General features: G+C 30.1%; 1 protein-coding gene across 1 annotated transcript; it reads right to left on the bottom strand.

Annotated features, from left to right (window-relative positions):
* Nucleotides 1-537: 537 nt before the first annotated feature.
* On the bottom strand, nt 538-1,035 carry LOC125829601 (uncharacterized). Its single transcript, XM_049508806.1, has one exon. The coding sequence runs from the start codon at nt 1,033-1,035 to the stop codon at nt 538-540; it is 498 nt and encodes a 165-aa protein (XP_049364763.1).
* Nucleotides 1,036-23,244: the final 22,209 nt, after the last annotated feature.

The raw sequence follows: 23,244 nt of genomic DNA, 5'->3' as shown, positions 1-23,244 counted from the left end.
ACATCATTGTAGTAATATAAAGATATTCATTCTTCTCATCACTTGTAGTCTCAATATGATAGTTATTTAGACGAATGTCTTTGAAACTTAATAAGTTTCTTTGAGACTTACTACAATATAATACTTCATTGATTATCAAATTAGTTCCTCCAATAAGTACTAAATTTACTTTTTTAAAGCCTTCAATTAATTTTGTACTATCAAATATTTAATAACATTGGCTTCTTTCATAATCAAATAAGAAAAATATTTCTTATCTCTTAAAATAGTGTGTGTTGTGGCACTATCTATAAGACATATATCATCATGATTGATTTTTTCTCCAACTGATAACTAGGAAATTTTCATATTCTTCATAAAAATAAAATATATTATAAAAACATGAAAAACTAACAGCATAAGAAACTTTAAGAAATTATACTAAAACTGTTGAAATTAGTAAGACTTAATGCCTTAAAAAAAGCATGTAAGAAGAACAACATAGTAATAAATATAATAGAAAATAACAATTATTCTTTTTCATAGATGATAAGTTCTTCAATCAATATTCTCATAAAAGTCTTCAGCTTCCAAATGAGTAATATTTGGGAGGCCTTCAAAATCATCATCTTTACAAGCAAGATTTGCCTCAATATCATCATATTTATTTGAGGGAGTTGCTTCATTATCATCATTTCGAAAGGTCAAGTGTGCCTCAATATTATTATCTTTTCTTTTGAGAGAGGCTTGATAAAGTTTCACAAAATGATCAGGTGTACGACACTCACGTGCCCAATGACCTTTCATACCACATCGGTGACAAATATTGATTCTACCTCGAGAAGGATTATTTTGAGAAACTTTATTATTCTCATGTTTATTTTCACCATAATGACGATAATTATTTCGTCCTCTATCACATCCTCGTCCACGTCCACGATTGTGATCACGGCCACGATAATTATTTTGTCTTGGTTCAAACTGATTATGTGTTGCTACAATATTCACTTCAGGGAATGGAGCAGAACCAATAGGACAAGCTTCATGATTTTTCATCAATAAAGTATTATTCTGCTCAGCCACAAGTAGGCACGTAATTAATTCAAAATATTTCTTAAACCCTTTTTCACGATATTATTATTGTAACAACACATTTGAAGCGTGAAAAATGAAAAAGGTTTTCTCAAGTAAGTCATCATCAGTGATAATATCTCCACATAATTTTAATATGGAACTTACTTTATGAATAGCAGAATTATACTCAGTTACAATTTTAAAATCTTGAAATCGAAGGTGTATCCACTCATATCGAGCTTTTGGTACGTAAACACCGTAAGTTTTAGGTGGTCATATCTGTCCTTCAATTTAATCCATAATTCAAGAGGGTCTTTCACAGTTAAATAATTATTTTTTAATCCCTCATGGAGATGATGTCGGAGAAAAATTATGGTCTTCGCTTTATCCTGGCTTGATGCTTCATTTTCTTGTTTAATAGTATCACCAAGACCTTTAGCGTTAAGGTGAATTTCAGCATTAAGGACCCATGACAAATAATTCTTTCCGATAATGTCAAGTGTCACAAACTCAAGCTTTGATAGATTTGACATGTTGAAAACTAAAATAAGAGATGAGTTAGAAATAATAAATTTGACTAAGACCAAATTTCTGAAACAAATACATATGAATAAATTCTTAAGTTATGCTCATATAAAAATAAGTTGGTCACTATTATTTTCAGCACATAGATGTGTGTAGAAATATCATTAAAAGACCTCTTTAAAAGTGGCATAAAGTATTGTTAATCAATTACTAGTACATACTTAAGACAAAATTTGTAAACACTAATAATTTCAGCAATTCGTTGGTGTCACTGTTTAACTAATTTTACATATACTTTTTAACATAAATTCTTGAATATTGCCATGTAAAAATAAAGGAAAAAAAATTACGGAAAGAAGCATGTGAATTTAAGGTACATAAGTCATCAATATAGAAACACATAAATAAAATCAGCAATATAAAAATACATAAATAATATTTCTATTGCTAGGTACATAATTTTTTTTAGCTATAATAATAACATACATAAATAAAACTTTATATAGTATCTTAGGACGTTTAAAAAATAAATTATGGTGAGATTATTATTTTATAAGAGTAGTTGAGAGAAAGTTGTATACATACTAAAACTAATATAACCAGTAAATAATAATAGAGATAGATATATCAAATAAAGATCATCAAATTAATTTAATCAAAATAAATAAATAAATAAGGAAGAACTAACATGTAAAAAATATATAAGACATGTGTTTATTATACCTGAAATATTCAAAGAAAATTAGAGCTTCGTGTTGATAATGTGTTATGAAATAAAATAATAAAATAAAAAGAAGAAAGGTAGAGACAAGAGCAGTAGTAGAAAGAAGTGGAGTAATTTTCCTTTTCTATGTCATCTTCTTATTGTTGTGTAACTACCCCTTTTACAGGGATAAAGTTACTTGGAGAGGTTGGCCTCCTACAGTAACAAATAATATATTATTTACATATGGCCCATAAACATACACTATTTACAACATGATCGAATATTTCATGATTGTTATTAGGAGTTGCTACTATTATATATGTATATAGGCATTTCACGTTTAAATCTTATTTAGTTGTTATACCCAAAAATATGCAAAAAATAAGTTAAATAATTTTGTTTACCAAAAAGAAGAAATATATTTGTCAATCAATTTAACCAAAATGATAGAAAAGGTATGAATGTAAAAAACAAACATTAATAATTTGTTCTTCTGAAGTTATGACCATAATTGATGGGTACCATTTAATTACATTTTTTCCCTTTAAATATTGTACTTAAAATTACTATGTTCATGACATTAATGATGATTATTATAAATATTTAACATTTTATTTTATACATAATATATTTCTTATAAAATATCATTATACAATATTTATGTATGACCTATATAGAGGTAATTTTACAAAAAATATTGAATTTCGTTGTTGTTATAGATAGAATGCTTTTATAGGGAATTAAAATATAATATGAAAAATCAATTGTGAAGAAAATTAGATTGTTATAATAAAATATCGTTATAAAAAGATTTGATTGTATTTGAGAACGCAATATACATTAAATTGTATAATTATATATATACTTGTGAATTGTGAAACTAATATTTAAATAAATGTTATATAGGTGACACCTTCAACACATTACTTGTACATAGTAAACGATAATGGTACGTATTTAATTGTTTGTCTTGATAAAAAAGAAGTGCTATTGTTAAAGATTCCAATGGAATGAGGTACCATGATCATATGCATGAGTTGTTTTGAAGAGCAAGATTTGAAATATACCAACATACATTTTGAAAGAAGTGGTTTTACCATCTATTTACAAACAAAAGGTCACTCAGAAGCCGGGCTGGAGCTACGTGAGAGTTGGGGATTCACCCGAATCCCCTCGATCGAAATATTATATTGTATATATAAGGTCAAATTTGAATATTCTGTGTATATAATATAAAATGAATTTCCTTAGAAGGACAAAAAATATAAGATACAAGTTATTCAATGAAACACTATCGAAAAGTAATAATGCGTTTATATCTCTTGCATGAGAGTCAAGTAGAGCAAACTAAGTATATCCTTATCTTAGACACAAATATGTTATGTGGTACGCATCCTACTCTTCTTAATCCACGTTTTATCTTTAACTTTCTTCTATCAAGACCGATTAGAGATTATCTATTTATCTTATTGACTGTGAATCAATAGAATAGTAAACAAAAGATTAAGAAAACAGATCATATGATAAAAAAAAAGATAGAAATAACTACTATACATTAGAATACAAAGTTCATACTATATCATTTAATTACGAAAGCTCTATTTCACGTAGTAACAAGAAATAATGTTAGGAAAAAATATGAAGAATTAACCTAGAATTTTACCTTCACTCACGACCGTCTTAACCCCTAGGCCACTAAATTCATCGCTTGGGGTCCCATATTTTTGGAAGCCCCCATTTAAAAAAATAATAATTACTTATATATGCTTTTTTTTAACAAAAAAATTATATGTACTATGAGTGCTATGATTTCTACTAAGAAAATTGCATATGAGATGAATATAAACCCGAATTTCGTAAGAAATATTTTGATGAAAATAGGGATAACGAAAGCACTAAATATATGTAGAGTAGATCAAACTATTTTTTCACTTCAAAATAGATTTGAACCAATTGAAGCATATAAAAATATTTTTGATTTCTTATTTAGTGGTAAAATATTGAGATCACTAGATGATGAGAATTTTAAAAAAATATTGTCTTAATCTTGAACTTTCTTTAACACATAATAGTTATTTTGATATTGATGGTTTATATTTATTTTTTGAATTTAAAGTGTTAAGAGAAATAATACAAGTAGAAGATAATGATCTACCAAAAATACTCAATCAAATAAAAAGACTTGATTCTTTTCCAAATACACATATTACTTATAGGATAATGTTAACAGTTCATGTAATCGTTGCCTCAGCTAATTTTTTTTTTCGAAATTAAAATTGATTTATATCTTCTTTAAGATCAACAATGTCTCAAGAAAGATTGAATGAATTAGCTATGTTATCATTTGAAAAGGAATTATTAAAATAAATTAATTATAAAAGAGATATTTAATGACTTCGCATCTATAATAGCTAGAAAAGTAGATTTTAAATAAAAATATATATAATAAAAAATAAAATAAAATATTAAAACCCATCTTTTAAGTTTCGCTTTAGGCCCCAGTATTGTTGAGTCTTCCTGCCTTCACTCTTGCTTTGTGTTTCCATAATATTTGTCTCCCTCTAAAAATGACTAAATATGGGTATACATAATATTTAAAACACCTGAAAGGTCCCACTAAATCATAACAGTAAACACTGAAAAAAAAAATCTTAACTAAAAGGTGGTAAATATACCCAATATCACTAGTCCACATTTAATTAACCTTTGTTGTCATCAAACAACTAACTAAACACTGAACACATATCACCCACTTAAATACGCAAATATAATAGAATTACTCCTATTTAGATAATCAAAACACTTTAAACATAAGGTCATTTTGCAGAGGGTATAAGAATAATACTAAATAAAATATATTAATAATGCTTGCATTTATAATGCGTTTATTAATAATGCTTGAATTAAATAAACATAGATTATTTCTTATGCATTGTTTGGTTTGATGTATTAAAAATAACATGCATTGCATAAAAATATTTATTTACAAAGATATCATTCACAATTATGGTGGAAAAATGTAAAAAAAAACTTTTGAGGGGTAATGGGGTCTTTAACCATGCTAATACCTAGAAATTCATGGTATTAGTAATACACTCCTTAACATACAATAAAGTATATAACTAATGCAAGTATTATTTATACATAACATGAAAAAATATACCACACAAAATATTACTAATACATAGAGTTAATGTATACATTATTTTGACTAATACACTCTACCAAACTACATAAACTATAGAATCAACTCACAAACATAATATAACAGGCAAATACAATCATATTATAAAGCAGAAATAAATCACAAAATTTACATCATCTATATATGTGGCTTCCCAATTTCAACTTTTTTCTTAAGCTTCCCCTTATATTTCCCCTTTTCTTTAAGCATTCGCCTTATTTTTCTCACATAGTTAGTAACGAAAATTTTTTCTATATTCTTTAATATTTATTTTTTTTCAAATTTTCAACCCTTTTCTTCTTTCTTTTTGCTTTTTTGTTCACCTTACTATATATCAACAATTTTTTTTAAAAAAAAACACTTAAATTTCTAATCATGGGCACCAATTGACTTTCTTTATTTTTATTCATCCCAATTCCAATTGTTTCCCCTTCCTTTTCCCTTTACTTCTAAGTTTTCAACTTTAAAATGCACTAGGAATGTCGAGATCAAATTAATGCAAAGTTAATCAACAAATATAAAAAAAAATAAAATTTAAGCGACTAATAGTGAAATAGGCTAAAAGGCTCAAAGGGGCTAACTAAGAATAAATGTTAGGGTAAACCATAAACAAATATTTTGTCAAAAATTGGCTTAACAAAGAAATGCCTAAATCATATCTTGCGAATCAAAACGTTGTTTCACTTAATTCTATACACACCAGACAAGTTCTAGACATCTCATGAGATAAACAACAATAAATCCATAGCATTTTCATGGCACTTTCTTACCACTGAGTCATTAGATTCGCAAGTTAATATATATATTAATTTTCTAATACAAATATAGAATCTACAAAAAAATTATTGGGTTTGTTCAACTATCTTGCACGTCAACTATATATGCATGTGTACAATGCCTCAATCGAAAAAGACAGAAAGAAGATAAAATTAGCAAGCTCATTGGTATCACACAATCCATCATAAGAAGATAAAGTAATAGACAACAGCCTAATTTCTGTTTCACTTAGGCAAACTTCTTGTGATAGTACGCCTAATACGTTGCTTGTTTTTCCATGGCATGCAATAGTTTGTAATCACAAATTGTTGGTGTAATATATCATAAATATAATAGAGATTATCGTTGAAAATTAAATGACAAAAATAAATAATAAATATTTAGGTTAAGACGTGGATATCTCGCTCTCTTTATAGAGATTCAAGCTCAATGTGGTATAAAATCTACACTGATCTAGTAGTAAATCTCTTGATTTGTCCCCTCTAGGATATATACAACAGCCCAACGACGTTGTACAACTCAACCAATTTCAGATTTAGTTGAAGACTTGAAATATTTTCTTAGTCTCAACTCTCTTTTTCACTAATACATACTCCCTCCGTTTCACAAAGAATGACCTCCTTTCCTTTTTAGTCAGTTTAAAAAAGAATGACCTCTTTCCTTTTTTGGTAACATTTTACTTTTAACTTTCCACGTGGCATGTTTAAGACCACAAGATTAAGGGCAATTTTGTACATTTGACATAACTTTAATTTAGGATCACAAGATTCAAAAATCTTATTTAATTTCTTAAACTTCGTGCCAAGTCAAACCAGACCACTCTTTTTGAAACGGAGGGAGTATCATAATATGCATCAATTTCTGATGCTAATATAAATAGGGAAAAATACTCAAATATGTCATTGAACTTTGAGAAAAAGACTCATTTATGCGATCTGTTAGCGCATCTATACCATTTTTTGTTAACTCATGAAATGGCATAGATGAGTTAAACTTTTAACTGAACTTGCATAGATAAGTCATTATTTGTTAACTGAAATGACATATTCTAATCTTTTGAATATAAATTATTAATCGGGTTCCTGATGGAATAGAGAATAATAAGGGAAATATCTATCTAACAAGTAGAAGCGTTCATAAAGCATATATTATGAGGAATTTGAGAGAGATTTTGTAACATTTCTAAAGTATCGCTCAGAAGAATTGATGAAAAATGGGCGTACGTATGAATGATATTAACCGCGCATGTTGGGCAGAAAAAACGAAGATCGCTTCAGCCAAGGGTGTTCCTACGAATGGGAACTTTTGGCTCAACCTTCTGATTGCAAACGTAAGTCATAAGTGTTTTTTTACATTGTATTGTATTGACGAAAAAGTTTGTCAACATGATATATGATCTCTCAACCTATTGTTACCTTTTTTTTTTTTAATTTTATGTAGGAATAGAATGTTAGTCTCATCTCAATGATCATATACAAAGTCTGGAATATCAAATTGAAATTGTAACTTTTTGCACATAATTAAAAATAAAAAATAATTGTCTTTTTTTTTTTAGGAAAAGGAAAAAGACACTTTAGGAATATCATTGAAATCCGTTTAGAAGTGATTTAGTTTTATTCAATTCAATAACATATATCTATATCTATAGGTGATTTGATAATATAAAATTCCTGCATACAATCCATCTCCAGTAGAAGTGATGTATATATATAGTTGAAAAGGAGAGTGATGTCTTAAAAACGTCAGAAATTATATGGCAAAAAGCTTTAGATCTGTGGCTGTTAGCCATTTTGGTCATGATATGGATAAAGTTTTCCACAAGTACGTACAACGAAGTAATTGCAAGGCCATAGAAAAAATGTCACTATTTCGTTGGCCAAAACAAACTAGTAATTCGTGCATCGTCACGAACCCTGGACTGGACCTAGTTATATATATATATATATATATATATATCCCGAGCCCTTTAATTTGTTATTTTACAATTATTAAGTTTCAATCGCTTGTGATACTGTAATAATAATCTTATATCTCATAGAGATTTATGATAATGTAATATTTATTTTCTATTCCTTAAAAACAATTATTTTCAACCGGTAGGGTTTCTATATATATATATATATATATCTTCAAAGAAAGGAGATTGTACAGTGTGTATCGGTCGGTTCGGTTCGATTTTAAAATTTATCTGTTTGACTTATCAGTTATCAGTTTGTAGACATGCTAAACGTTAAGAACCATTAAGATATTGACTTATCGGTTCAATTATCGTCTTAACCGTTAAGATTTGACACAAAAAATAAATAATTGAAAATAAAACATGGTGACAAACCAAATAAACCATGCACATGAGTTGATAGATTGTATCTTGATCAAAAAACAACACTAACACATTGTAAAATAACCAAAAGTTTGAAACTACCAGAAATAAAAATATGAAACTAAATCCTAAGTCAAGGACTTTATATACCGAATGATATAAATATAATTTATCAATTTACTATCGGGTTATCGGTTAACCTGTTAATAAAAACTTCAAAACCATTAAAAATTGATACCCCGATAATAAAAAAATCAAAACCAAACTTTTTTTCGATTCGAATTATCAGTTTTGAATAGCCCTAAGAGATTGTATAAGAAATCTAAATTACATATCCAAATCAAATTTTAACTTTATATTAGTGTGATTTCAAATCATAATTTTGTATTGCATGTCCAAACGAGCCATAAAATAAATATAATTTCATAAAAAAAAATGCAAACTCGGATTTATTAGATCTCAAAATGATACCAAATAGCAAATTTAAGAAAAGAAAAAGGAAAAAAAAAAGAATATGACCACTTGATATATAGGTTGAGGTGACAAGATGTTGGTCCTATTAGGTGTGTGTGTTTGTCCTTTAGGGCACATTTTGGTTTGTACCCCCACACTATTGCAGCTGTATTCTTCAAGTGGCTTGAAAATCACACGTACAAAGGTGGTGTACGTTTTGTTCGTTTGATCTGCTGGTGTCACCATAAAGTTCAATAAATAACTGTATCAATTAGTTGGCTAAATTACCGACATATATTGTGGTGCAATGTTGTAATCGCTTCACCGTTATTTAAAAATTTTGAACTTGAGTTCTGGATATGAAGAAAATTCTATTGGAGTATCATTCCAAATGAGCCTTGCAATGTTAGATTCAAACTTATTTCCCACACTAATACGAGCACCAGACACTGAATGTCCAACATGATATATATATATATATATATATATATATATATATATATTATATCATTTCTAATAAAATAGCTAAATTTTGTATATTAACACAAAAATCACACAAATTAAAAATATTAACTTTCTGGTGAATAACTTAATTTTTACTCTTTTAATTTCCAAAAAATTAATCAATAAAATATCAATCTAAAAGCTTTGACCCGACCCAAAATATACACAACCCCAAGGACAAAAAGGCCATTGAAAAAAATGTGTTAATTTCAAATATAATAAAGTAATTAGTTTACAACAAATATAGTCAAGTTTTATTTATATAAGAAAATAGTCTAAACTCAATATAGCTTGTCAAAAGTCATAGAGTTATACACTGATTCTATAAATATAGCTTACTTATACATGAGTTATACGATGACTATACATTACGATACACTCAAAAAACTAATATAGCTTAACTATACATGAATTATACACTGATTATTCAATCTTAATCAACTCAAAATTACCTCTAAAAAGTCCCAAAATTTTAGATATGAAATCTTCTCAATATGTTTCGAGTCTTTTGATATATAATTCGCTTGAAACGATTCACATTTTTGATACGTTAATTTTTTTCAAAAAAAAAAAGAGAGAAGAGGAAGCAAACGAATTAGAAGAATGAAGAAGATGAATAAGAAGGAGAAGGAAGAGAAGCTAGTAATGGCAAAGTCAAAAAGAAGAAGAATTAGGCCAATTTTGATAATTTTGAAAATTGAACCAATTATTATTTGGTAAAGCAAAGGGACGAATGATCACTTTACATAATTTGCCCTAAATAAATCCCCAAAAATAGCACCAACAAGAACTTTTAGTGACATTTCGGAGCACTATTAAAGAATGACTAAAACCGACAAAGAGAAATTTGATTGTATTGGCTGCCTTGCTTGTTCAAACTCGTTTGAGTAACTCCTGTCTCATTTTTTCGGTTATCTTTCAATAGTAATTTGAATTTTTTAAAAAAATATTGACTAACAGACGTTTTTAAGCAAAAATGCACAAAAACTATATAAAAAAAATAAATGATAAAAGAACGATAGAGTCATCCCTCATTTTTTTTATCTTACAAAAACGATGGAAGTCGTTATTTTTTGAAGAGCAAAATTATAGTTGAAAAGTATAAATAAAAATAACGAATTTAGTTCATCAAAAATCATGTGTAATCCAGTGAGAGAATAGTTTGCTGTCAATTGTCATAATAAATATTTGAGTTCGATTTAAAGTTGCGACTTACTGAAAAATGATGGACTCAATCGATTTTTTTGTTGACGTACCTAGAAGAAATATCTAGCATTGCTTTAAACCAAACATGATAAAATAGTAGAGAACAGAAAAGAATATGAAGAGCTATTTACTTTTTTTCATATGGATTTTGGGTGTGGTCGAAGTGTTTAAATTAAATTTTTATTTGATATTTTTTTTATAAAAAAAAAAGGAGTAAAAATGAGTTATACATCAGAAAGTTAGTATTTTTAGATGGTAAGATAAAAAAGTTAGTATGTATTTCTAGATAGTATAATTTTCATGTTAGTATACTCAAAGTTTAGTAATTCTTGTGTCAGAAATAATAATTAAGTGTTTATTGTGATTACGTGACCATCCTCAATTAGTTCAAACAAATTTCAATGTGATTGAGTAGTAATGTCACACAATTTTTTTTGATTTTCTTTTAGTTCCATCTTGCTAACAACGCAGTTTAAAATGATATTTTTAAAATAAAAAAATAAAAAAAATCTCCCTCTTCAACCACTTCACCATTAACTTCAATGGGGTTAATTTGATGTCACACAAACTTCCATTTTACTGCATTATTGAATTATTAACTATATTTTATGATATAAAAAAGTCGCACAACATTACTTAAATATCACTAAAGTTATTAAACTTTTTTTACAATATAAGACGTCACTCAATATTACTTTAGTAGTACTACAATGGACCACTCACTATAACAAAAACAATTTTTAGCGGTAATAAATATTGATATTAATAAAGAGTGCTAAAGTCTTTACCAACATTAGTAAAGTGACATTAAAATCAATGTCGCTAAAGGTTTTAGGGACATATACAAATAGTGCTAATTGCTGCTAAAAAGACATATTTTATAGGATAACCAATGTTACGTGACTTTTTAGTTAGTCTTGTCTTAAATTATTTGTCGCATATTTGTTTTATATATATATTCTTTAAAAGAAAACATTAGTTAAGAGGAATTTTTGATTATTTTATTCTCACTTATGTCTTGAGATATAATTTTTCTTTATTAAATATTTGTTATATTGAGATGTTTGTTATCTTCAAGAAACAATTACTATTAGGAATAAAATGAAAAAAAGAATAATTAATTTTGTCTTGAACTTCTAAAAGACATTGTTCTTGGTGATTTGGAGTACTCTGTAAGACATAATGATTTTGGATATTTTAGGTGTATTAAGGTTAAGAAGGTTATTAATAGGATAAGCAGAGGAAGAACGATCAGATCATATGAAATTTCGGTGAAGTTTTGAAAGAGCACAAATAAGGCAAGTATGAAGTGGTAAGTAACTTGTTTGCTCAGTATCATTTTCAAGATGATAAAAATGCTCAAAGAATGAAGGTGGAGTACAATGATTTTGTTACATAAAAGCAAGGATGATATTCAAAACTATAACAATTATAGGGGAATCGGTTGTTACGTCATACTACAAAAAATTGGGAGAGAGTGGTGAAGATGAGGTGAGGAAGAGTGTGTTCATTTTCGAGAATTAGTTCAGATCCATGCTAGTGCAATCCTCTATAGAAGCCAAGCATCTTGTAAGGAGATAGTGAAAAAATATCAGAAAATAAAGAATAATTTATAGATGGTGTCATTGACCTTGAAAAGACGCTTGAGAAAAGTCCTCTAGAGATGCCTGGAGGCTAGTGGGTTAGAACAATGTAAGAAGACTCGGAGCACTTCCCAATTGAGATGGGGTTGCAGGGATTAGTTCTTAGCCCATTCTTGTCATGATGTATGTTATTTGCAATGATATAGTATTAATTGATAAAACATGTAACACAATTAACACTAGACTGGAGATGTGGAGACAAACTCTAGAGCCTAAGGATTTAGAATGAGCAAGATCAAAGTAGAGTATTTGAAATGCAAATGCACTGATACAATGCATGAAATATACATGGAAGTGGAAGTGAGACTTGACACACGATCTATCCCCAAGACAAGATAATTTCAAGTATCGTGGGTCTGTAATTTAGGAAAATGAGAACATTAACTGTAGTACCATACATCGTATCGGTTGAGCCTAAATGAAGTAGAGGCTTGCCTTTAGTATCTTGTGTGATAAAAATGTACCACAAAAACTTAAAGGTAGGCTCTATGGAGTGGTAGTTGAATCGACATTATTGTATGGAGAAGAGTGCTCACCGGTCAAGAGTTTTCTCGTTCAATGATGCATGTTGTAGAAATGATGACGCAGAGATAGATGTGTCGGTATACTAGGAATTGATAAATTTAGGATAAAGTTATTTTGGATAAGGTAGGAGTGGTGGACAAGATGATAAAAATGAGATTGAAATGGTTTTCACATGTGAATAGGATATGCGCAGACGCCCTAGTGGGAAGGTGCGAGAGATTGGATATATATATAGTAGGCACGAAGAGAGGTAGAGGTAGGCTGAAAAAGTATTGTGAAGAGATAATTGACAGAACATGACACAACTTCAGATTATACCAAGATATCATGACCTTAGATAGAAGAGTGTGGAGGTAGCGGTTTAAATTTAAGGTAGAAGATTAGTAGATAGTGGAATATTGTCTTACTTTTCGAGAGTTTAGGCTTGTTGGTGTATGTCGTTGTACTAGCCGTATTCTTGTAGTTCTTGCTTTTGATATCGTCTATCATCGATCATTTATTTGTTGTGTTTTGGTTATTGCATTATTTTGTTGTTGTTGTTCTTATTTCTTTCTTGTAGTATTTGCACTATTTCTTTTATTAGTTGTTATGTTTTCTTCACTACTAGTATCTGGACACGTGTTTTGCACGTGTATTCCATGTTAATTTGTTCAAACATTTTCATTGAGATGGAGGGAGTATATAATCGTCAAATATATTGGTTTTAAAAAATTCAAGTTTATTTTTACTAAAATAAAGAAATTAAAACACATATCAATTCTCTCTTTACATATAAAGTAGAAACAACTGCTAAAAGTATAACAAGAATATTTGAATGCTAAAATTAAAATATTACATGTCAGAATAATAATATATGTGCCTAAACTTTCATATACAATGATACATAAACATTGTGCATGACAATAAATTTGTGTTGAACTTTGTTTAGTGAAGTTGATATTACTGGCTAATCGAACTCTAGTCGCCAATAGCTCTAGGTACTTCCCATCCTCTCAAATTGTTGCTTTCTCTTCAAGAACTAAAAATAAGATGAAATTAATAAATAAATTTAAATTATGCAAGAGCTTATTAAAATGGTGAGTAAGAATTCAAGAATCATTTCTTGCTTGTTATAGCGATTTTTCAATTTGCATTCTTTGAACCTTTTCTTTCATTAGTCTACATTTAATTATTCAATGCAACTCTTCCTATTCTCCAAACTATTTATTTCTACTAATTAATTATTCTACATTTAATTATTTAATGCAATTCTTCATATTCTCCAAACTTTTAGCAATGAATAATGCACACTTAAATTTGATTAATGGGTAAATCATTAAGGGCTACATTTAAATTGGACTTTTGAATATCTACAGATTCACAAATCTCATGTATAAATTTAAATGCAATTACTACTATTTCAATTAGATTAGGTATTTTATTTTAATTAAATATAAGAGAAAATGTGTAATCTAACTTTAAACACTCGTTTTATTTCTCTCCATTTTTATTCATGCGGATACATTCACATCAGACAAATATTCTACTTTAAACAGAAACAACACAAAACAATATATACAAAAATACATATCCCAAGCCATAATAAATGTCATTATTTTTTATTATGGATACATTCACCTCAGTTCTCACCCCATGAATTTCTGTAACATTTCATTAATTTGACTGGAAACATAATAAGTATCATTATCTTTTAGTTGGAATATGAATGTCAAAGAGTGCCCTCTCTTTTTGTGTGGATAATTTAGTGGTTTTACATTTATGTATATTAATTTTGAAGAGATAATACATTTTTATTATTATTTAATTCTATTAGATGTTGTATTTAGTACATTTTGTTGGGTTTTAAAAGTGTGAATAGGAAATGAAATGTTGTGACTCTCTTGAAGGGTTGTGACTATACCGAAGGGTTGTGACCTTTATGAAAGGTTGTGTCCTTTCTAAAGGGTTCACTACCAAAAATACGCTTATTTCCCACGGTTTTTTAGCCACGGTTATGTAAACCGTGGCTAAATTAACATTAAAATAAAAAATTCCTACATATTACAAATTGTCGCTAAAATATTGTAGTAAAATCACGCGGGTATAATCTCCCTCCCTTTTTTTTCATTTTCTCTCATTAATTTCAATATTTTATCTTTTATTAATCAAAAGGAAAAGAAAATAGGAGCAACACGTCCCAAACTTACCCCAAATTCTCAGAAAATAAGAGCAGTACGTCTTCTCCAAAATCAATCGTGGCAGCGGAAAATAGGGCAGCGCGTCTTCTCCTATTTGAGTGCAGGTAGAAACCTTGAGTCCAAGTACACAGATTCTTCACACTTCGATTGTTTTTATCAATTTTTTTCTGTTTATTTCAATTTTTATTTACCCTAATGGAAGAGGTGACAAATCTGTGGAGAAAAGATTACATAAGTCACAGCTTTTTCTCTCTGTTTTTCCTCACTTTGATGAGGTGAGTGATGTGTATTTATATGGATTTATGTAGATTTGGAAAATGGTTTTGTTGAATATGGAGAAAAGATTGTCTATTTTTTAGTTGATTTACTCTTTGAAGGGCTTGTGATTTTGTCTTTCTATTTAAATTTTATCTAATTAGATGAATTGTGCTTCACATTTTTAAAAATTTGTGATATGTTGCAAGATTCTGACTCGTTTTTAGCTCTTTTCATTGGAAAGTTTCCCACTTAAGTTTATATAAAACTTTGTTCTATTTTTTGTTTGTTCGTATCTTAATCAGCTTCATTCCAACATGATTGACAAGAGTTGGATTGAGAGTCCAATTAAATCGAAAGAATTCTCGGATGGTGTAATTCAATTTTTGGATTTGCCTTTTCAAATGTGTCTATTGATGAAAATTTTTTGTGTCCTTGTATTATATGTGGATTTTCTGTTATGCGCAATAGAGCTGAAGTGTTTAGTCATCTACTTCAAAGAGGGTTTCCAAAAAAGTACACATGTTGGCATATGCATGGAGAAAAACATGTTCAATCCAGTGTAGAATCATTATCCCGAGTACAAAATGAGTCGGCTAGACAATATCCTATGCATGATATGTTGAATGGTATTTTTGGTGTCTTTCACAATAATGAATTTCAAGATTCAGGTCCATCAGATCTACCAAATAATGACAATTCTAGAGGTTTTGAAGGTAGGAGTCAAGAAGAGAGAAAATTAAGAAGTTGTTGGAGGATGGGAATCAAGAACTTTATAATGGTTGTACAAAATATAGTAAGTTATCATTCATTGTTCGTTTTTATCATATTAAGGTTTTATGTGGTGCAACAGAGAAAACATTTTCGATGATTCTTGATCTTTTAAAAGATGTGTTTCCCTATGCAAAACTACCATCATCATTTTATGAGTCAAAAAAGATAATTACGAAGTTAGGTTTGGGCTACGATAAGATTGATGCATGTCCGAATCATTGTATGTTATATTGGGGATCATCAGAGAATGAGAGTCGAGATAAATGCAAGGTCTGTAATACTTCCAGGTATATGTCAAACGAAAATGATATTGGTGCAAATGTTGTAATTGATGACCAACATAGAAAGAAACCAAAGCCAGCGAAAGTGTTGCGGTACTTTCCACTTATACCTAGACTGAAAAGGCTATACATGTGCTCTAAAACAGCAGAGCTCTTGAAGTGGCATGCTACAGAAGCTAATACGAATGATTTATTACGACATCCAAGAGATGGCACAACGTGGAAACATTTTGATTCATTCTATCCAGACTTTGCTTTGGAGACTCGTAATGTGCAATTTGCTTTAGCTACAGATGGTTTCAATCCATTTGGAAATCTAAGTTCCAGTGTAAGCATTTGGCCTGTGATGTTGTATATCTATAATTATCCTCCATGGTGTTTAATGAAGCTTCTTATTATGTCGATGATAATTCCTGGTCCTAAAATGCCTGGAAATAGCATTGACGTTTACTTGCAACCTTTAATTGCTGAGTTAAAACAACTTTGGGATGGTGTAAATGCTTATGATTCCTCAACTAAGGAAATGTTTCAATTGCGTGCTGCATTGATGTGGACCATAAGTGATTTTCCAGGTCTTGACAACTTGTCTGGGTGGAATACACATACATCACTTGCCCATCATGTAATTATGAAACAGATTCTATGTGGCTAAAGTTTGGTAGAAAAAATTGCTTTATGGGACATCGTCGATTTTTGCCACATGATCACACACATAGATACAACAAAAAATCTTTTAATGGTTTTGAGGAGCATAGACCTGCGCCTACTCCACCATCAGGTTTAACCTTGTTAAGTCAAATTGAGAAGAGTTGAAAGAGGCCTCGTAATGATGGTACAAGTAAGGTTGGCCCAAAACAATGGAAGAAAAAGAGTATCTTTTGGGATTTACCTTATTGGAAGAACCATCTTATTCAGCATTGCCTTGACTTGATGCATGTGGAGAAGAATGTTTGTGATAATGTATTGTATACTATACTTGGTGACAAGAAAAAATCAAAAGACAATTTGCAAGCTCGGAAAGACTTGCAAAGTGGTGGGAATTAGAGAAAAACTCATCCATATCCTAATTCTTCCAAGTTTCCTCCATCATGCTTTAACATGAAGAAAGATAAGAAAGATATCTTTCTAAAAGTTTTAAACAATGTGGTGTTTCAAGATAATTATGCATCAAATATTTCTAGATGTGTTGATGTTAAGAAACGCAAGATCTCTAATTTAAAGAGTCATGATTCCCACATTTTGATGGAACATATATCTTTTGCCAATTGCTTGTAGAAAAGCTCTTCCTAAAGAAGTTACTTCAGTGTTGATTGAGTTATGTAACTACTTTAGAGAAATATCAAGCAAAGTTTTGGATGTTAAGCATGTAGAGAATCTCCAGCAACGAATTTGGTTGAATCATGCTAATATGGAAGCAATTTTTCCTCCATCCTTTTTCACTATTATGTTTCACCTGGTCATTCATATTGGAGAGGAAGTAATTCTTGCAGGTCCAGTACAAGGACATTGGATATACCCTGTTGAAAGGTATAATATTTTCTTAGTAAGTTGATCTATGTATTTTTTTTCTTCTAATAATCTTACTATTTGTTTTATCTTTGGTTAGGGGAATGGGTAATTTTAAATCTTATGATCATAACAATTCCGCTGCAGAAGGTTGTAAAGCCGAAGGCTGCCTTACAGAGGAAAACCTTACTAATTGTTCTCAATATTTTAAAGATGCTAATATTGAAACAAGGTTTAATTGACCAAGGCGTAATGATAATGACAATGAAATTAATGCTAGTAGCGAATCTACTATCTTGTCAAATTTGTTTCCCGTATCAAGCAAGCCCATTGAAGCTATTAAGACTCTACCCATATCTTCCGTGGAAATCATACAAGCTCACCGATATGTGTTAGCTAATTGTGAAATAGTTGATGCATTTCGAGAGTAAGTTATATGATCTTACATATTATTCATTTTCTTATTCTAATGTATTTTATACCTGAATCTATGATTTATAATTACAATCAGGAAGTTTAAAATTGAGGTCACTAGGATGTATCGTGGCAAAAGAAACTCCTCAAAACTTGTGGAAGAATATGTACACAAACATTTTCACGAGTGGTTTAAGGAATATGTAAGATTCCAAACATTTCATTCCCTTTAAAACTCAAAATCTTATAATTTTATATAACTATCCTAACAAATTTTATAACAAAGGTTGCAAGTCAGAATGGTGTGGAGATTACGTCAAAATCGAATTGCTTGCAAATGGGCCAAATAATGTTGTGAGGAGATTCAAGGAATATAACATTCATGGATTTAAGTTTCGTACTATGTGGAAGGAGCAAGGATTGAAAACACAAAATAGTGGTGTTGTTATGTCTATTGTTACCAAAAGATTTTCAAGTGGTAGAGGATCTATTGAACAGTCAAGTGATGATATGTACTATGGCAAACTGGTTGACATTATAGAGTTAAATTATTATGGCAAGTTAAAGGTTGTATTATTCAAATGTATTTGGGTAGACTTTACCCGTTTGGGATTACAAGTGTAAACTTTACCCGTTTGATACACACGGGTGTAAAAGAAACAGATGAACCATTTATACTTGCATCTGATGCTAGAATGGTATACTATGTTGATGATCCAATTGATGAAGATTGGTGTTGTGTTTGTCATATGAAGCCGAGAGACATATATGATATGGGAGATGTGGATTTTGTAGATTTAGAGGAGCCACCAATGGAGGACATACCTTTTTGTGAGCAACATTTGGAAAATATTGAAGACTTACCTTTAGTTCGAGTTGATCAGGATGAACAAGAACAAATTGATTCTCTCAATGATGATGGTGATAGTGATGATGGTGACAGCGATGGAGTTGATGATGATGGTGGTAGTGATTGAGATGGTGATAGAATGTGAGATTAGACTTACCTTGGTTTGTTTTAATTAATTGTGTGTGTGTTTTGCATATTTAGTTTAATTATCTACTTACTTGTTAGTTATTTTGCATAATCTATTGTATCAATGTTTGCCTGTCTTGCTTGCTAGTGACTGGGAATGAAATATTTCATTTTAATGAATTGCATAGTCTTGTGAATCACGAGAAAACATTTTACTGGTATGTGTACAAAATAGTTGGGTTGAGGAGGCTTTAAGTAACTTATATGATTTATATTTCTTTAAAGTAATCTCTACAGGATAAGTTTCATATGAAGCAAAAGTGCAAAAGTCAGTACAAGAATTGTTAGCAAGCTTACAAGGACACCAAGCTGAAAATATAAGCGTAACTTTTCAAGATTTGCAGCAACAAGTTAATGGGGATCAACAAGATGACCAACTTGAAAATGAGAACATAATAACTCCTACACTTAGTGATAACAATTTAAATTCTTCTTCAAGCTCTAATGAAGCCAACACACAAGAGAAAAAGGATCCCTTAGTTGTCAAGATTAAAGGTTAGAAGTAATTTCATATTGGAGTTGTTTTTTTTTAGTCTATGCTATTGTATTCCTCCTTGCTTTCAGATAACTGTGATAAAACCTAGTATTAGGGTCCCATTCCTTCAACCATTGCACTTTGCATTTCTGTTGTAAGAATTTATCACTTGCCTTCTTACACTCTTCATACCTTAGAATTAGCTTAGATAGCAAATGTTGTATATCAGATAACATTTGACATGTGAACTCTTCATGATGAATGACATTTGTTGTTTGGTAAAGTTTGGCTATTGCTAGCACTCTAATAAGATAATGGGGATAGATAAATGTTCATATTTATTCTTCTTTGTGATCATCCTCTTCAAGGTACGCGAAAGGAAGTGGTACTGACTTGAATGCCCGGTATTTCCCCACATTGTTCAGGTGCTCATTTTCCAACCTGATAAATTACAATGTATATTTCTCAGTTCGCGTACAATTATCAACAAGATTATACATGGACATCAGAACTGTTGTGAGCTGTCCAATGTCAATTCACAGAACTTCAAAGATGATAGATACGTCAATACACAGTTTTTCTGCAAGTCATTTTAAGTGGGAATATTCCTTGTAGGATATTCACACTCTTCGATTTCTTTGAATCCCCCGACTGAGGGATCCCCGCTTTTCCGACCGTCATATTTTGAGCTACCCTTGCTGTTTGTTTTTTTATTCTCTATCATTTTTTGTTATTACTTATTTATTGACAATCAAACTAACATTTATTTTGCCAACTTAGCAGATCTATACAAGAGTTCATATTTCCAGCTTCTTCTTCAAACTTCTCAAGTTTTATTAGTATTTCTTCTGTTTAATGTTGTTTGCTTGTTACAACAATAGATACTTCGACTGGAGAAGTTACAACTCAGAAGATGCAACCGGATCGAGTTTGGAACTTAGAAAAAAAATAAAAAAATCATGGTGGAACTTAACGGAGATGGACAAGGAAGTGATAATGGTTCAAACTTGCTTGTGAGATTTCTTGGCAAACTTTCTCAAAAGTTGGTATTTTGTCCCATATCAGTTCAGAGATGGGATAGGATGCCAGAGGCAAAAACACGCCTTCAATGGCAGCTTATTGAGGTAATTAGATACATTCTTTCAAGTTCAATTAATGTATTTTTTTCATTAGCTACTGAATTTATGAATATAAAATATTTGAAGGAGAATTTCGAATTTGATTATACTGTTGGAATTAAATGGGTGATGCATTATTTACGCGATAGATGGAGGGACTATAAATATAAGTTAAGATGTGACCACTTCTATCCAAACAAACGTAAGGAAGAGATACTTGCTAATCGTCCCGCAAACGTGGATTCTAATGATTGGACTGCTTTTGTTCATCACTATAAAGAAGATAAGATGAAGGTAATCGTTCTTCATAATTTTTGAGCTTTTAGCTTCACTTAATACCATTTGTTGTTAACATTCTTTTTATATTTTCCAAGTTTTTGGTGTTTGTTCATTTTTTGGGTTCGTAAAGGTTTGGTTCATATGCTAAGTACATTGATGTTTTGATAAATGATGGGTGTGGTATTGAAGGAAGGGAAATTATTCTCTTAGTTAGAAGGTTGCATTAACTGTATTGAAGAAGAGTCTAGGTACTCTCTCTTTTTTTTTTAGAGAGGACTCTAACTCGCTCAAAACGATCAAGAATTAAAATGGAACAAATTAAAGTGGCATTATGGTAGTTGAATTAACGTAAAATACTTGCTCCTTAGTACTTGAAGTAGCTCTTATTTTTTGGTCATATTCGAGTGAAGTTGTTATCATATTTTGAGCAAAATAATTGCATCTTTAAAGCCAATTGTTTCTGCATTTGAGCTCAAACTCTTGCTGCATTTTAGCAGATTTGAGCTAAGTTGCTGCTATAATTTTTGGCCAAACTATGACATCTCCTTGAGATAACTAATGCTATATGTTTGGTAAAAACTTATAGCCTTAATTACTCTTTAATAGCTATTCAAATTGTTATTGCAATCTATCACTACTTTAACGTACAAATTTGATACTTTGAGTCTATATATATGAAATCAATATTTGATTATTGCAGATACAAAGTGCACAAAATACGAGGAATAGAACAAAACTTAAAGTCTCGCATGCCGGTGGTAGCAAAAGCAATGCAATGAGAGGTCGTCAAATGGTAAGTTTCTTTACATTGAAGTTTATTTAGGAACCACGTTATTATACAAAATAAAATGTATTGCTTGTTTACTTATTTTTATCTGTACTTGATTAATGATAGGAACAAAATTTGGGAAGGCCGGTGTGCCGAAGTGAAGTTGTGTTGTCAACTTTATTGAAAAAGAATGGTAATTATGTGAATGAAGAAGGGAAGATTTTAGATGTAAGTTTCAAATACTCATCTATTTTTGTGACAGTCTTGGTATAGAAATGATATCTTCGTGTTCTATTTTGAATGTACTTTTTAATCTTCATGAGTTATGTAACTTTTCCTACACATAGTTCAACTCCTATCTAGAGATGCTAAACACAATAGTTTCCTGGAAATATATAGAATCATCCAATTGCTTTTTTTTTAAAAATGATCTGGCCACATAAGCCATTTTATTTATTTAACAAAGTTTGTAAAATAAAAACAATTTGAACAGTCCAAAATGACCGATCAAAATCCAAAAAAGAAAGAAGTAAAATAGAGAAAAAAATGCATTTGGTGAAACTTCCAGAAATGGAAATCTTTGTCTTCTTTGCTCAACATTTATGCTCTATCTCTATCGTCGTCATGGAAGCTTGTAAGTAGCTTCACTTTCTTCTCTTCAACTTTTATCTTATCTTCCTCTTTTAGATTTGAATTCCATAGTTGAGAGCTGTAGTAGGTAATTATTCCCAAAAAAATCTTTAGACTAAAATTTCTCGCTTGTGCCTGTAGTTCCGGTGTCACTTAAGCTAGAGCTACAGTGATGCTTTTCCAGCACTACATCTATGTTGATTTGATGTTGTCGACCTCGAAAAAGATCTGTGAATTTTTGTATGCTTTCTATATCTCTAGCTTTTTGTATTCCTTATGTTGCCAATATATTGAGCATGTGATGTAGATCCCCATAAATTAAATGTCATTTTGAGCCTCTGCCACATATAATCAATTGAGCAATCTGTTTTGCATCTGTGAGTCTTGCTTAGAAAAATCATACTAGTTGTATTCTTTCAACATTAATGATAAACGTTTCCTGTTTTTCCTTGTGGATGTTGTGCTTTAATTCTTTGGTGTGAATCCTTAATGTAGCAAATTGTTGTTTGTCCAGATTTAGAATCTTCTTAGCAAGTGTAGGAAGATCTGTAAATTTAGAAAAAAGTGAACATATTTTCATGCTTAAACGCAAAATTTGCAAGAAAGTCTGCTAAACAATTCCCTTCTCAGAATC

Source organism: Solanum verrucosum, unplaced genomic scaffold, assembly GCF_900185275.1.
Source record: "Solanum verrucosum unplaced genomic scaffold, falcon-dt-bn FXZP01000031.1, whole genome shotgun sequence".
Classification (NCBI taxonomy): Eukaryota; Viridiplantae; Streptophyta; class Magnoliopsida; order Solanales; family Solanaceae; genus Solanum; species Solanum verrucosum.
This window is presented reverse-complemented; position numbering and strand designations above follow the sequence as displayed.